The 12,500-nt window shown below is 47.1% G+C and overlaps 2 protein-coding genes across 6 annotated transcripts in view; both read left to right on the top strand.

Moving 5' to 3' along the window:
• The window catches only part of kiaa0586 (KIAA0586 ortholog), a 27,140-nt gene that overhangs the window by 194 nt on the left and 14,446 nt on the right, over window positions 1-12,500 (top strand). For 4 of the 5 annotated variants that reach the window (XM_047341693.1, XM_047341694.1, XM_047341695.1 and 1 more), the window contains exons 1-7: window positions 1-377; window positions 937-1,006; window positions 1,449-1,650; window positions 1,774-1,844; window positions 2,160-2,238; window positions 2,322-2,454; window positions 4,286-4,403. The exon at window positions 1-377 is cut by the window's left edge. In XM_047341693.1, coding sequence (XP_047197649.1) covers window positions 122-377; window positions 937-1,006; window positions 1,449-1,650; window positions 1,774-1,844; window positions 2,160-2,238; window positions 2,322-2,454; window positions 4,286-4,403 — 929 coding nt within the window. In that variant the 5' untranslated portion in view covers window positions 1-121. The remainder of the gene's footprint in view (window positions 378-936; window positions 1,007-1,448; window positions 1,651-1,773; window positions 1,845-2,159; window positions 2,239-2,321; window positions 2,455-4,285; window positions 4,404-12,500) is intronic. The other variant, XM_035168311.2, reaches the window with a different exon arrangement.
• On the top strand, window positions 7,158-12,474 carry irf2bpl (interferon regulatory factor 2 binding protein-like). The gene has a single exon (XM_035168313.2). It carries the CDS (start codon window positions 7,348-7,350, stop codon window positions 9,355-9,357), a length of 2,010 nt encoding a protein of 669 aa, XP_035024204.1. The 5' UTR covers window positions 7,158-7,347; the 3' UTR covers window positions 9,358-12,474.

The raw sequence follows: 12,500 nt of genomic DNA, 5'->3' as shown, positions 1-12,500 counted from the left end.
ATTTCCCCTTCTTCACTTCCTGTTTCCGCTCGGACTCCCGCTACTCTAATAACGGTGCGCTGCGAGGCGGGAAGTTTGAAGGAGGCTAACAGCTGTTAGCCTGCGTGCTAACACGGTTCTGATGAAACATGCTCCGTCAGCCCGGGACTCATCTGCCGCCCTCAGGCCGGACCAGTCCTCCTGCAGCTCGGACACCGGGGACGCTCTGATCCGCTCCACCAGGACCCCCCTCCCGGACCTGGACTGGAGACGTGAAGCTGGACCAGGACCCGGATCGGTCCAGATAAACGTCCAGAAGCTGCTAAAGACCCGACCGAGTCCCGACACTGGTGCTCCTCCGCGGGCAGCGGCGGACGGGCAGCCCGGTAAGAGCTCCGGTAAGAGCCCGGTAAGAGCCCCGGTAACCCTATTAATGAAAACACATTAATAATTAAAGTTGATATGATCTAACATGTGACGTCAAAAATAACGCTCCGTACTGTTGTTGTACTGTTCATTTATGTGTAAATATTGTAGTATTATAGTAATTGATAGTTCATAGATTGATTGCTCCTTCAGTTCCCACTTTTGTCCACAAGGTGGAAGTATTATACTGCTCAGCTTGAGCTAATGTTGTGATCCGACCAGAATATTATTATTATGATGATTAATGGATGGCGATTTGAGCGTCTAGGCCTGAAAGTGTGTGTGTGTGTGTGTGTGTGTGTGTGTGTGTGTGTGTGTGTGTGTGTGTGTGTGTGTGTGTGTGTGTGTGTGTGTGTGTGTGTGTGTGTGTGTGTGTGTGTGTGTGTGAGAGAGAGACACATTGTCAGACATGTTTGAGGGTTTGGAGTTCTCCTGCCCTGGAACCTTTGAGCAAATCTCAACTTGTAATCAGCCTGAGCAGACAGGAAACACTGGTGTCCTCAGACACTCCACTGACATCTTCTCCCTCAGGTCACGACCTCCTGACGTCACGTTTCACCCCCGGATGTCGAGGAATCGTACTCGCAGCTCTGAAACAACGGTGAGAATAAACAAACACTGCACGTCTTCACTGTTTAAATGGAGTTCGGTGCATTTTTATGAATCCAGTAAAAACACAAACTGAGATTGTGGTCACAGCTACACTTATTATAGTTAGATAAAATACTCATGTTGATAGAAAATTAATAGTATTAAATTGATATCATGATCAGAAACAGTATTAACAATATTAATATATTTAAAAGCTTTGTATTCTGATTTTATTGAGAAACTGAAAACGTGACATAAAGTTTAAAAAATATAAAATTAATAAAGTATTTTACTCTGAAAACATCAGTCTGAGTTTATGTGATTTCAACTTGTGCCAATTTAGCTAAAAATACCCATTTATATAATTTATACTTTATTTGATATATATATATATATATATATAATATTTTCCTTGTTTAAACTGTCTATTTGGTGTTCTCTGTGCTGCTCAGCTCTCACAGCGCCCCCCGCAGGAGGGAAGTCAAAGTGAAGCTGCTGAACCCGGGGCCACTCCAGACCAGCTCCCAGGATGCAGTTGGTGTTGCGGGGGTCCGGACTCAGGAGGAGCTGTTCTCTGGTCGTCTGGGAGACGTCACCAACGCAGCAGCAGCTGCTGCAGCGGCAGCGGTCGCAGCTACTGCTCCTCTCATCAAGGTACATCTGACCTCAGATCAGCTGTTGATTCAGTATATATACTACACTACTGCAGTTTACTGTCAGTACTACAGTACAGTTAGTTACTGAAGTACTTCCATCATCTTCTCCCTGTGTGTGCAGGCCCAGTCAGATATGGAGGCCCGGGTGTGTCAGCTGACGGACGGCGTTCAGCGGCTGCTGCAGGCCGACAGGTACATTTAGTCTTTTTATATTTGTGAGGAACACGTCCATCAGAACCCAGAACAACCAGGTCCTCCGTGGAGCTGCATCATCCATTCATCCAAAATTCATCTGTGTTCATGTGCTTTAAATCACATTCACACAAAACTGTGAGAAACTGTTTGAAGGTTCCAGACGAGAAGTCGACTCATTTACACTTGAACTGTTTCTGATCAATCACATCATCATTTCAGTTTGTAAAACTCAACCTGATCCCACGCACTGTGTGACATCACTGTGACATCACTGTGACATCACTGTGACATCACTGTCTGCTCTGTCATCAGGGAGGATGGGGAAAGGGGGTGGGGCCTAAACCAGCGGACGCAGCAGCACCAGGAGACGCTGCACAGTCAACAGCTGCAGGTAAACACGCTCACCTGTTCAGGTGCTGCTGACTCGCCACTCTGCTGTCTGACTGCTCATTGGCTCCCCTCTCCTCCAATCAGAGCCAGCTGCTGGAGTCGGCCCTCAAGATAGTGACAGGCCACGCCCCCATGACCTCTACAGCTTCTGACCTCACAGTCTCTGGTCCCAACCCTAACCCATCTCGTCTGGAGGTCACACACCTGGACACTGCAGGTAAACACACACAGACAGACACACACACGTAGACTCCCGGGCCGCTGCCTGAAACCTGTGTTCTCCCTCTGACCAGCAGGGGGCGACTCCTCTGGTAGTTTCTATAGAAGTCTATAGAAAGTGACTTCTCACTTTATCACGTCAGTAACATTCAGGAGTTTCTGTCTCAGTCTCTAGTTTCACGTCTTCTTCAAACAGCTGATGTTCATTTAGTGAATTATGATCATTTAGAGTCAAACAGACCATAAAGCACCGGATGTGTTGGGGGGGGGGGATACCACAGTGTGATTGACAGCTAGTACTGTCCAATGGGTGCAGGTAGGCGTGTTCTCCCGCTCCTCCAAATATGGTTACTTCTAGTTTGAAAAACCAAGATGGCGCTGGCTTCCGAACAGCAGCTCACAAACCAGCGGGTGATGTCACGGTGACAGTTGATAGTTCTGAGCAGTGATCCGATTTCCCCATAGTCTCCATTTCTGAAAATAGACGATGGTTCTGTGCTTCTGGACGTCAGATCAGTTCTTTGGTTGTTTGTCGTGCGCCGTGTTGACAGTTTCTGGACCTCGTCTCCTCCTGGTCCGACCACAGTCACCGGTGAATCCAATGACGTGTTGGTGTGTAAAGTGAAAACAGTATCGGGCTCAGGCGCCTTGTGGAGAGTGAGAGGGGAGAGGGGAAGTGTCTGAGTCGTCTTGACCAAAAGGGGGCAGCAGTGTCCCTCTGAACAGTGGAGCCTGTTGCCATGGAAACGCCTCTACTCAGACTGCGACTGATGCAGCAGAACAGATCTGTGTGTGTGTGTGTGTGTGTGTGTGTGTGTGTGTGTGTGTGTGTGTGTGTGTGTGTGTGTGTGTGTGTGTGTGTGTGTGTGTGTGTGTGTGTGTGTGTGTGTGTGTGTGTGTGTGTGTGTGTGTGTGTGTGTGTGTGTGTGTCTTCCATCTTTGCCCTGCGAGGGCAAGACTGGGTTGTCATGGTAACCTGGTTGTTTTTAATAGGTGTTTATTTATTACCTCGGTTCAGAATTCACTGCTGACACACTGTGTGTGTGTGGAGAATGATTGAAGAGGTGCTGGGTTGTTGACATGATTTTATTATTTTATTTGTGTTGTTGATATATATATTTCAGAGGTTAAACTGTTTGACCTTTGACCCCTTCATTTTGAGGAGTTCATACCAGTTTCACATTCAGACGCACAAGCTGTGTCTCAATTCAGAAGCTGCGTTCGTAGACTAATTACGTCTCAGCGGTGCGACTAGACTGTCCCAGTTTGAAGGCCCCTCCACATGCGTCCTTCCACCCCGAGTGACGGAGGCTCCACCAGGTGGATCCTTCCCGGCGCAACATATCCCAGGATTCATTGTGCTTCCGTGACAAACTGTTTTCCAAAGAGGTAATGGCAGCAAAAAGCACAGCCAAAACGTCAGGAGAATATATTTTTAAATGTTAGAACTCAACCGACCAGCTCACAGTACAAAAAAATATCTTTTCAACATTTTAATCAACCGAAGAATGTTTTTTCGTCCATAGCTTTGTTGCTAGGCGACGCTGTAAGGGCGAGACAAGCTGTTGACACAATAGAAGAACAGACCGTCTCATGGCGTCTACGCGGCCGTTGGAGGATGCAGCTGACGTCGGCTGCGTAGACAGATACTCTGCAGCATGCAGCGCTGAATTGAGACACAGCTACAGTACAGCTACTGTAATCATTGAGGTTCCCCAGAGGATGAACTGCGGGGTCTCCCTGACCTTTGACCTTTGTGAGCTGTTTTAAGTTCATCACGTTAAAGTCGTCTCTCTCCGCCTCGCTCACTTATCTCCTCTCTCCAACAGCAAACGCCCACAGCAACCAGCAGCAAAGCTCCCCGGCAACCAGAGCTGCCACTGCCTTGGAGACCGACCCAGTTGCCATAGCAACACCCAGCTGTGACCGAAGGCCAGAGCAAACCAGGTGATGGGGGGATGGGGGTTGTTTGTGTGGGTTTGAGTGGCAGGTTTGTTTAACAGAGACATAAATTATGCAGACTGAGCTTCAGCGGTGTCGGCTGTATTTGCACCAGGTCTATGTGAGCGGCTCCGTTCTGAGCTCGTCCTCAGAACAGAATCCGAACATTCGGGTTCAGGTTAAGTCATGTTGGTTTACGTGATGTTTTACACAGCTCGTGTCTGAAGAAAACATCACGACTGAGCTAACACAGGAGATATGTTCTGACTGATCGGATCATCCCCCTGGTGGCCGGCTGCAGTATAGGTAGTAGACCCCGCCTCCCCATTAGTAGGTGTGTCACTCGTCATAATGCAATTCGCATAATCATTCAGGGAGAGTCGGGGGCGAACAAGGCTGCAGCTCATCCTATATTCAGCAGCCTCACCCTCATCCTGCAGCACCAGGCACGTTTCCACGGCAACACAGACGATGAACCGTGTGTGTGTGTGTGTGTGTGTGTGTGTGTGTGTGTGTGTGTGTGTGTGTGTGTGTGTGTGTGTGTGTGTGTGTGTGTGTGTGTGTGTGTGTGTGTGTGTGTGTGTGTGTGTGCAGCTGGTTCAATAAGGTTTAGTCGACCGCTAACATTGATGTCATGTGTGTATGTGGATATACACATACATATAAATATATATGTGCACACATCACATCACATCTCATTAGATTTTCAATAATGTGAAACAAACATTAAACAGCACAAATAGTGTCTTAAAAAAACCTTCTCAAAAACGTTGAATGTTTTCTGTGCTGCTGTCGACATGAATCCAAACGCTTGTTGTTGCTTCTGTGTGTCCGTCACTCTTCAGTCAGTACAATCCTGAACAGGTCGAACAGGAGGGCGATGGAAACTACCTGTTCACAGACGGGCTCAGATTATACAGCAGAAACACAAAGAGGAGGAAACAACACGGGGGGGGGGGGTGAAACCTGCCTAGCAACACAGATACAGATGTTCTTTCATTCATGTCAGACTGAACCATCAGCAGCCCTCAAGTCCACCTTAATTTACATTCCACCTTAAACAGGCCTGAGGTCAGGTCTGTGTCATGTTGTCCACTGAAGGTACAATAAAGTTGTATCTGATATTTTCAATTAAAACGACCTCAATTCAGTTTTTAGTTTGAATCAAACAGAAATTTACTGTTATTTAAATAAAATAAATAAAAAACGGACGACACGCAGCAAGACGGCAGCGTTCATATACATATTCATATTCATATACATATTCATATACAAGGAAATGTAGGTTCATTTTCACACAATGTGAAGACGTGTAAATCACAGATCGCCTTTATATACAGTCAGTGATCATCTTTATATACAGTCACTGATGGTCTTTATATACAGTCACTGATCATCTTTATATACAGTCACTGATCATCTTTATATACAGTCACTGATCCTCTTTATATACAGTCACTGATCATCTTTATATACAGTCACTGATCATCTTTATATACAGTCACTGATCCTCTTTATATACAGTCACTGATCATCTTTATATACAGTCACTGATCATCTTTATATACAGTCACTGATCATCTTTATATACAGTCACTGATCCTCTTTATATACAGTCACTGATCATCTTTATATACAGTCACTGATCCTCTTTATATACAGTCACTGATCCTCTTTATATACAGTCACTGATCCTCTTTATATACAGTCACTGATCCTCTTTATATACAGTCACTGATCATCTTTATATACAGTCACTGATCGTCTTTATACAGTACTGATCCTCTTTATATACAGTCACTGATCCTCTTTATATACAGTCACTGATCATCTTTATATACAGTCACTGATCGCTTTATATACAGTCACTGATCTTTGTCACTGATCCTCTTTATATACAGTCACTGATCCTCTTTATATACAGTCACTGATCCTCTTTATATACAGTCACTGATCATCTTTATATACAGTCACTGATCGTCTTTATATACAGTCACTGATCGTCTTTATATACAGTCACTGATCATCTTTATATACAGTCACTGATGGTCTTTATATACAGTCACTGATGGTCTTTATATACAGATTTATATACAGTCACTGATCATCTTTATATACAGTCACTGATGGTCTTTATATACAGTCACTGATCCTCTTTATATACAGTCACTGATCATCTTTATATACAGTCACTGATCCTCTTTATATACAGTCACTGATCATCTTTATATACAGTCACTGATCCTCTTTATATACAGTCACTGATCATCTTTATATACAGTCACTGATGGTCTTTATATACAGTCACTGATCATCTTTATATACAGTCACTGATGGTCTTTATATACAGTCACTGATCATCTTTATATACAGTCACTGATCATCTTTATATACAGTCACTGATGGTCTTTATATACAGTCACTGATCATCTTTATATACAGTCACTGATCATCTTTATATACAGTCACTGATCCTCTTTATATACAGTCACTGATCATCTTTATATACAGTCACTGATCATCTTTATATACAGTCACTGATCATCTTTATATACAGTCACTGATCCTCTTTATATACAGTCACTGATGGTCTTTATAATGAATTAACGTTATTTATTATTAATATATATGATTAATATAATGTTCTGTGGTGGGGAGGTAGTGAGAGGAGCAGTGGGGGGAAGGGCAGTGACGTCACTGACTCCACCAGGTGGCATTCTTGGCTGGGGGGTGTGGGCGGGGGTGTGGGGGGGTGATGCATTGTGGGAACAGCCGCAGCCTCCTCCTCCATCTCTGCAGCAGCAGGAACAATAACCAGCGGAGCTGACGAGTCACTGCAGCCGCCTGCCTGCTCTCCTCTCCGGGTACATCTCTCCGTGTCTGCGGGAAGAACCGAGCTGGTGTGAGCAGCTCCGCGGACGAGGCAGGGAGGGAGACGGGCAGAGGGAAGATGTCCTCCCCGCAGGTGTCCTCGTCCCGCAGACAGTCATGTTATCTGTGCGACCTGCCCCGGATGCCCTGGGCCATGATCTGGGACTTCACCGAGCCCGTGTGCCGGGGCTGCGTCAACTACGAGGGCGCGGACCGGATCGAGTTCGTCATCGAGACCGCCCGGCACCTGAAGCGGGCTCACGGTTTCCAGGAGGGCAGGTCCTCCGCCGGCGGCCCGCAGCAGCAGCCCGCCGTGGCGAAGAGCCAGGCGGTTCTACTGACCGGGAAGGAGCCGGTGGGGCATCCCATCCACCACCACCTCCAGGCGGACGCACCGACGAAGTCTCAGCAGCCCGGTTTGGACCGGTACTCGCTCGGTGCGGACAGCCGCGCTCGGTTCGACTACAGCGGACACAGCAGCAGGCTGCCCAACGGTCTCCCAGGGCCGAACGGGTTCAAACCGGATGACGGACCGCCCGAGCTTAACCGACAGAGTCCGAACTCGAGGGGCAGGAGCCACGGGGGGCTGGGGTCGGCACCGGGACAGATCACTGTGCCGCCGAACCTGCTGCCCCAGACCCTGCTGAACGGACCGGCCCCGCACGGCATGGCGAGCAGAGGCGCCCCGCAGGGCTCCATGGGCAGTGTCTCCATGCCCGGACAGGTGGGGATGTCTGACCCGGGGGGGAAGCGACCGGCCTCGGTGTCCAGCACGGACCAGGAGCGGGAGCTGAAGGAGAAGCAGCGGAACGCGGAGGCTCTGGCCGAGCTGAGTGAGAGTCTCCGGAACCGGCAGGAGGAGTGGGCCAGCAAGCCGAAGCCGGTGCGGGACACGCTGCTCACTCTGTCCGGCTCGACCCCGTTCGACGTCCGCTTCAAGAAAGACCACGGGCTGGTCGGCAGGGTGTTCGCCTTCGACGCGGTGTCCAAACCCGGCTTGGACTTCGAGCTGCGGATCTTCATCGAGTACCCGAGCGGCTCCGGGAACGTGTTCTCCAGCGCCTCGGGGGTGGCCAAGCAGATGTACCAGGACTGCATGAAGGACTTCGGCCGAGGTTTGTCCTCCGGCTTCAAATACCTGGAGTACGAGAGGAAGCACGGCTCCGGGGACTGGCGGCTGCTCGGGGATTTATTACCGGAGTCCCTGCGGTTTTTTAAGGAGGGTTTGGGGGGAGACATGCTCCCCCAGCCCTACATCGACGGCAGCTACCCGCTCCTGCCCACCTCCCTGGTGCTGTCCGGCCGAGCGGTGGCTTCAGGCAGCGGGAACAGCGGCTCCAGGGCCGCGGTGCGGAAGAGGAAAGCCTCCCCGGAGCCGGACTCAGCGGAGGCCGGGCTCAAGCTGGAGGAGCAGCAGAGGCAGCAGTGGATCAACAGCCAGACCGAGGCCCTCAAACTGTCCATGGCTGCGGGCTCCTTCGCCGGGGCCGCTTCATCCCTCGGGCCGGGACACCCCGGCCTCTCCGGCCGCTCCACTCCCCCGGAGCCCGCCGCTCCTCCGCAGAACGGACAGTCCCCGATGGCCGCGCTCATGTCGGTCGCGGACACGCTCGGGAACGCGCAGTCCCCCAACAAGGACAGAGACTCCGTGCACTCCACCACCTCCTCCAGACACAACAGCAGCCCGGTGTCCCCCGCATCCGTGTCCGGACAGAGGCGCCTCTCGTCCCGCAACGGAGACCTCGGGCTGCCCGCGCCCTCTCAGTCCGCGGGGGGCATGGACCAGGTGCACGCTCAAAACGTGCCCGACTCCCCCATGGCCAACAGCGGGCCCCTGTGCTGCACGATCTGCCACGAACGGTTAGAGGACACGCATTTCGTGCAGTGTCCCTCCGTCCCCAACCACAAGTTCTGCTTCCCCTGCTCCAGAGAGAGCATCAAGGCCCAGGGAGCCTCCGGGGAGGTGTACTGCCCCAGCGGGGAGAAGTGCCCCCTGGTCGGCTCCAACGTGCCCTGGGCCTTCATGCAGGGGGAGATAGCCACCATCCTGGCCGGAGACGTGAAGGTGAAGAAGGAGAGAGACCCCTGAGGAGGAGGAGGAGGAGGAGGAGGAGGAGACTTTGAACTCTTCCTCTCTGCTTCCACTGCAGAGCAAACCCCACATGAAGCACAGTGAGTGCGGCTGAGCCTCAACACGAGTCACGGAGGGAAACACTGGATGTAAAGCAGCTGTTGGACCACAGGACGAACAGGGCTGCAGATAACGAGATGAAACAGTGTGATTTATTCATCGGAGTGAGCTGACACATTATTCAACACACTCTGGAGGAATTCAGTTTGCAGAAATTAAACTGCTCTTACATCTTTAGTCTGTAAAATGGAAGTCAGAGGTGACGTCTTCAAATATCTGGTTTTAAAACGTCCGTTTCTGTAAAAGGAAACAGAAACTGGGACGTTATTGAAAGGTTTAATCAACTATCACAGCGGTTGCCTGATTAGTTTCTACATAATCATTTTATAATCTACCACTTATTATAATAAAAATAATAATAATATCCATTATCAGTGTCTGTGCTATAATTTAAAATAAATTCTCCAACATCGCTTCCGACTGAAAAAAATAAAACAAACAGAAATAAGCATTATTTAAAACATTAGCTCAAGTAAGTCCATTAGTTTTCATGAAACATATGTAACCTGTACTCATAAGGACCAAAGCTCCAGAATATCAATCACAGGTCTGAGCTTGAACCACCGAGGCTCCGCTGGGTCCCTGGGGTCCAGAACATCCAGGACTTATCCTGTATTTACGGCAGAGGGCTGCATTTCTTTAAAAACTGAACACAACTTCCTCCAGTTCATTTATCTTCAGAATGTAAAGCTGATTATCGCTCTACGTTCTTCTCATCCAAGATTTAAGGTCACATTGATAAATCCTTATTTCTGTTTCCCATGGGTCCTTTCTCAGGACGGGCCAGATTATTGGACGTTAATCCACCTCAGCGAGGGTCCTTGTTGGGTCTGATGAGTCAGAAGGGGGGGGGGGGGTGTCTCTGACGTTTAATCTGACGTTTAGAGCAAATATTTCATCTGGAGTCTACAAAAAACTCTGAGCCTCCTGCACAGCAAAAAGTCTATGAGTTTTCAAATGTTCTTAATGTGGAGGTGACCGCTCCTGCAGGTGGAGGAGGAGATTCTAATCGTACTGGAACTCTAATGATGTTAGAAATGAAAGAAGGAGAAAAATAACGACTCAAATCAAATCACTTGTTGACAAGTGACGTCACACGTGAAAGAGAATCAACACGTTAAAGACATTGTTCATTGGATCAGTGTAGAGAGACTCAGGGTTTCCTCTAGAAAACTGTTTCAGACATGAGCACAGGAAAACAGTGTGTGGACATGTTGTGTAGTTGGTGTTTGTGAAGCAGCAGCAGCAGGTTGTTTCTGGACATGTTGTGTAGTTGGTGTTTGTGAAGCCGCAGCAGCAGGTTGTCGGGTCCGACTCGTTCACAGCAACAGGAACATGTGGGAACATTGAGGCGAGGGGCGGAGCCTGTAGAGCAGCAGGAGATATTTGTGTTCTTCCAGTTTCACGTCCGTCACGTCCACTCGCTCACTGTGAAGTTTGTCATTTACCCCACAGTTATAACTTGTATTACTTAATAACTGAATTATTCCCTGACTGAGTTGAAAAGGCCTTGAAGCAACGTTTAGACATGAGGGAGGTCAAACCTGTCAGTCGTCCATCAGGAATTATGAAGGCGTTTGGTTTGATGATGCTCAGAATCTGTGACTGACCTGAGAGAACTTTGATTATAAGGAGGTAATGAGCACAGGTTCAAAGTTGAGATGAAGTGAAGAGCATTTACAGAATATAACTGGACAGTGTAATGTGTGAATATTGTTTGCTAAATCCCCCAAATTTTCAGGAAATGTTTTTGACTTTTTCCATGGTCCAAAAACACAAACCCACCTGGTCTATAAAGAGAGTAAGCTTTTTCAGGGTTTGGAAGAAATCCTTGATTCTGGAAAGTTCAGTTTCTTCACCCACGAGAAATCAGCAGAGGCTGCAGCTCTGCAACAGGTGATTCATGTTGTTTTAGAGAGAAACTGAAATACACAGAAAGATAATCAATCGCCAAAATCATATTTAAAGCAAAAATTAACTGGTTCCAGCTTCTGTTCTGGTTTCGTTCATCCTGAACTGTTGACAGCTGAAGACGTCACCTTGGACTCTGATTCACTATTTTCTGACACTTTACAGAATAAATGATCAATCGAGTAAATGTTTTACAATTGAAAAATGAACATTAGTTGCAGCCCCAGACCACAAAGACATTCAGTAAATAGTGAGATGAAATAAGTTTTACTAGAGAATTTATGTGGAAAATTATCATAAATTGGATTAATTGACATCCAGTTTTCTCGGCCACTGATTTATTCTTAATTTTGCCATGGACTTTTGTGTGAAGCACTTTGTAACCTCGTTTAGATAAGTGCTATACAAATAAAGTTATTATTATTATTGTTATTATAAAAGCTAATATCAATTTATCAAAACAATTCAAGTCCCTCCGCTGACAGATTTGAACAGAGAAGTTTTCAGGCTGAGAAGCTGCAGAGAAGGATTCAGTACAGGTTTGTTCAGAGAGAAACATATAAATATTCTACATGTGGATGTTTCAGAAAAAGAGTTGAAGTGTTTTCATTGTGGTGGAGGTGACGGAGGTGTGAACAGTGATGGTGTGATGTTGTGTTTAAACAGATGGTTCAGAGAGTGACACAGCTCTCAGTCACAGACTTCCTCATCACACCATCAGTTGATTTTATACAATCATGTTGGTAAAAAATACGTTTTTATTTTTTATAGGAGTTTTAAGCTATTTGTTTTGTTTTTTTATTGATTTTTGAAAAGGTATTTAATTCATTTTTGTGAATTTTCTTTTTAAACATTGTCTTTTTTTACAATTTCTTACTGCAATAAATCTTCTCTTCAGGTTTTTACAGTTTTTCTGTTCCACATCTAAAATTTGAATTCGTAAAATGAACCATTAGAACACACAGGCCCTTTTCTTTTTTAGTATTTTCTGTTTCTGTACCGTCAGTTGATAAAAAGGATAAAACAAATGAAACAAACACATTTGATCTTGTAACGTGCCTTGGAGCTGAGTCAGTTGTAATAAATTTCATTGGTATGAACCTTTTCAGTGGAATTTGACTTTTCCTTCT

Source organism: Hippoglossus stenolepis, chromosome 10 (assembly GCF_022539355.2).
Source record: "Hippoglossus stenolepis isolate QCI-W04-F060 chromosome 10, HSTE1.2, whole genome shotgun sequence".
Taxonomy (NCBI): domain Eukaryota; kingdom Metazoa; phylum Chordata; class Actinopteri; order Pleuronectiformes; family Pleuronectidae; genus Hippoglossus; species Hippoglossus stenolepis.
The sequence above is the reverse complement of the archived record's forward strand: the minus strand, read 5'-3'. Positions and strand labels throughout refer to the sequence as shown.

Bases quoted from the DNA above. Each gene is read 5' to 3' on its own strand.
- irf2bpl (XM_035168313.2), top strand. From the start codon at position 7,348: ATGTCCTCCCCGCAGGTGTCCTCGTCCCGCAGACAGTCATGTTATCTG.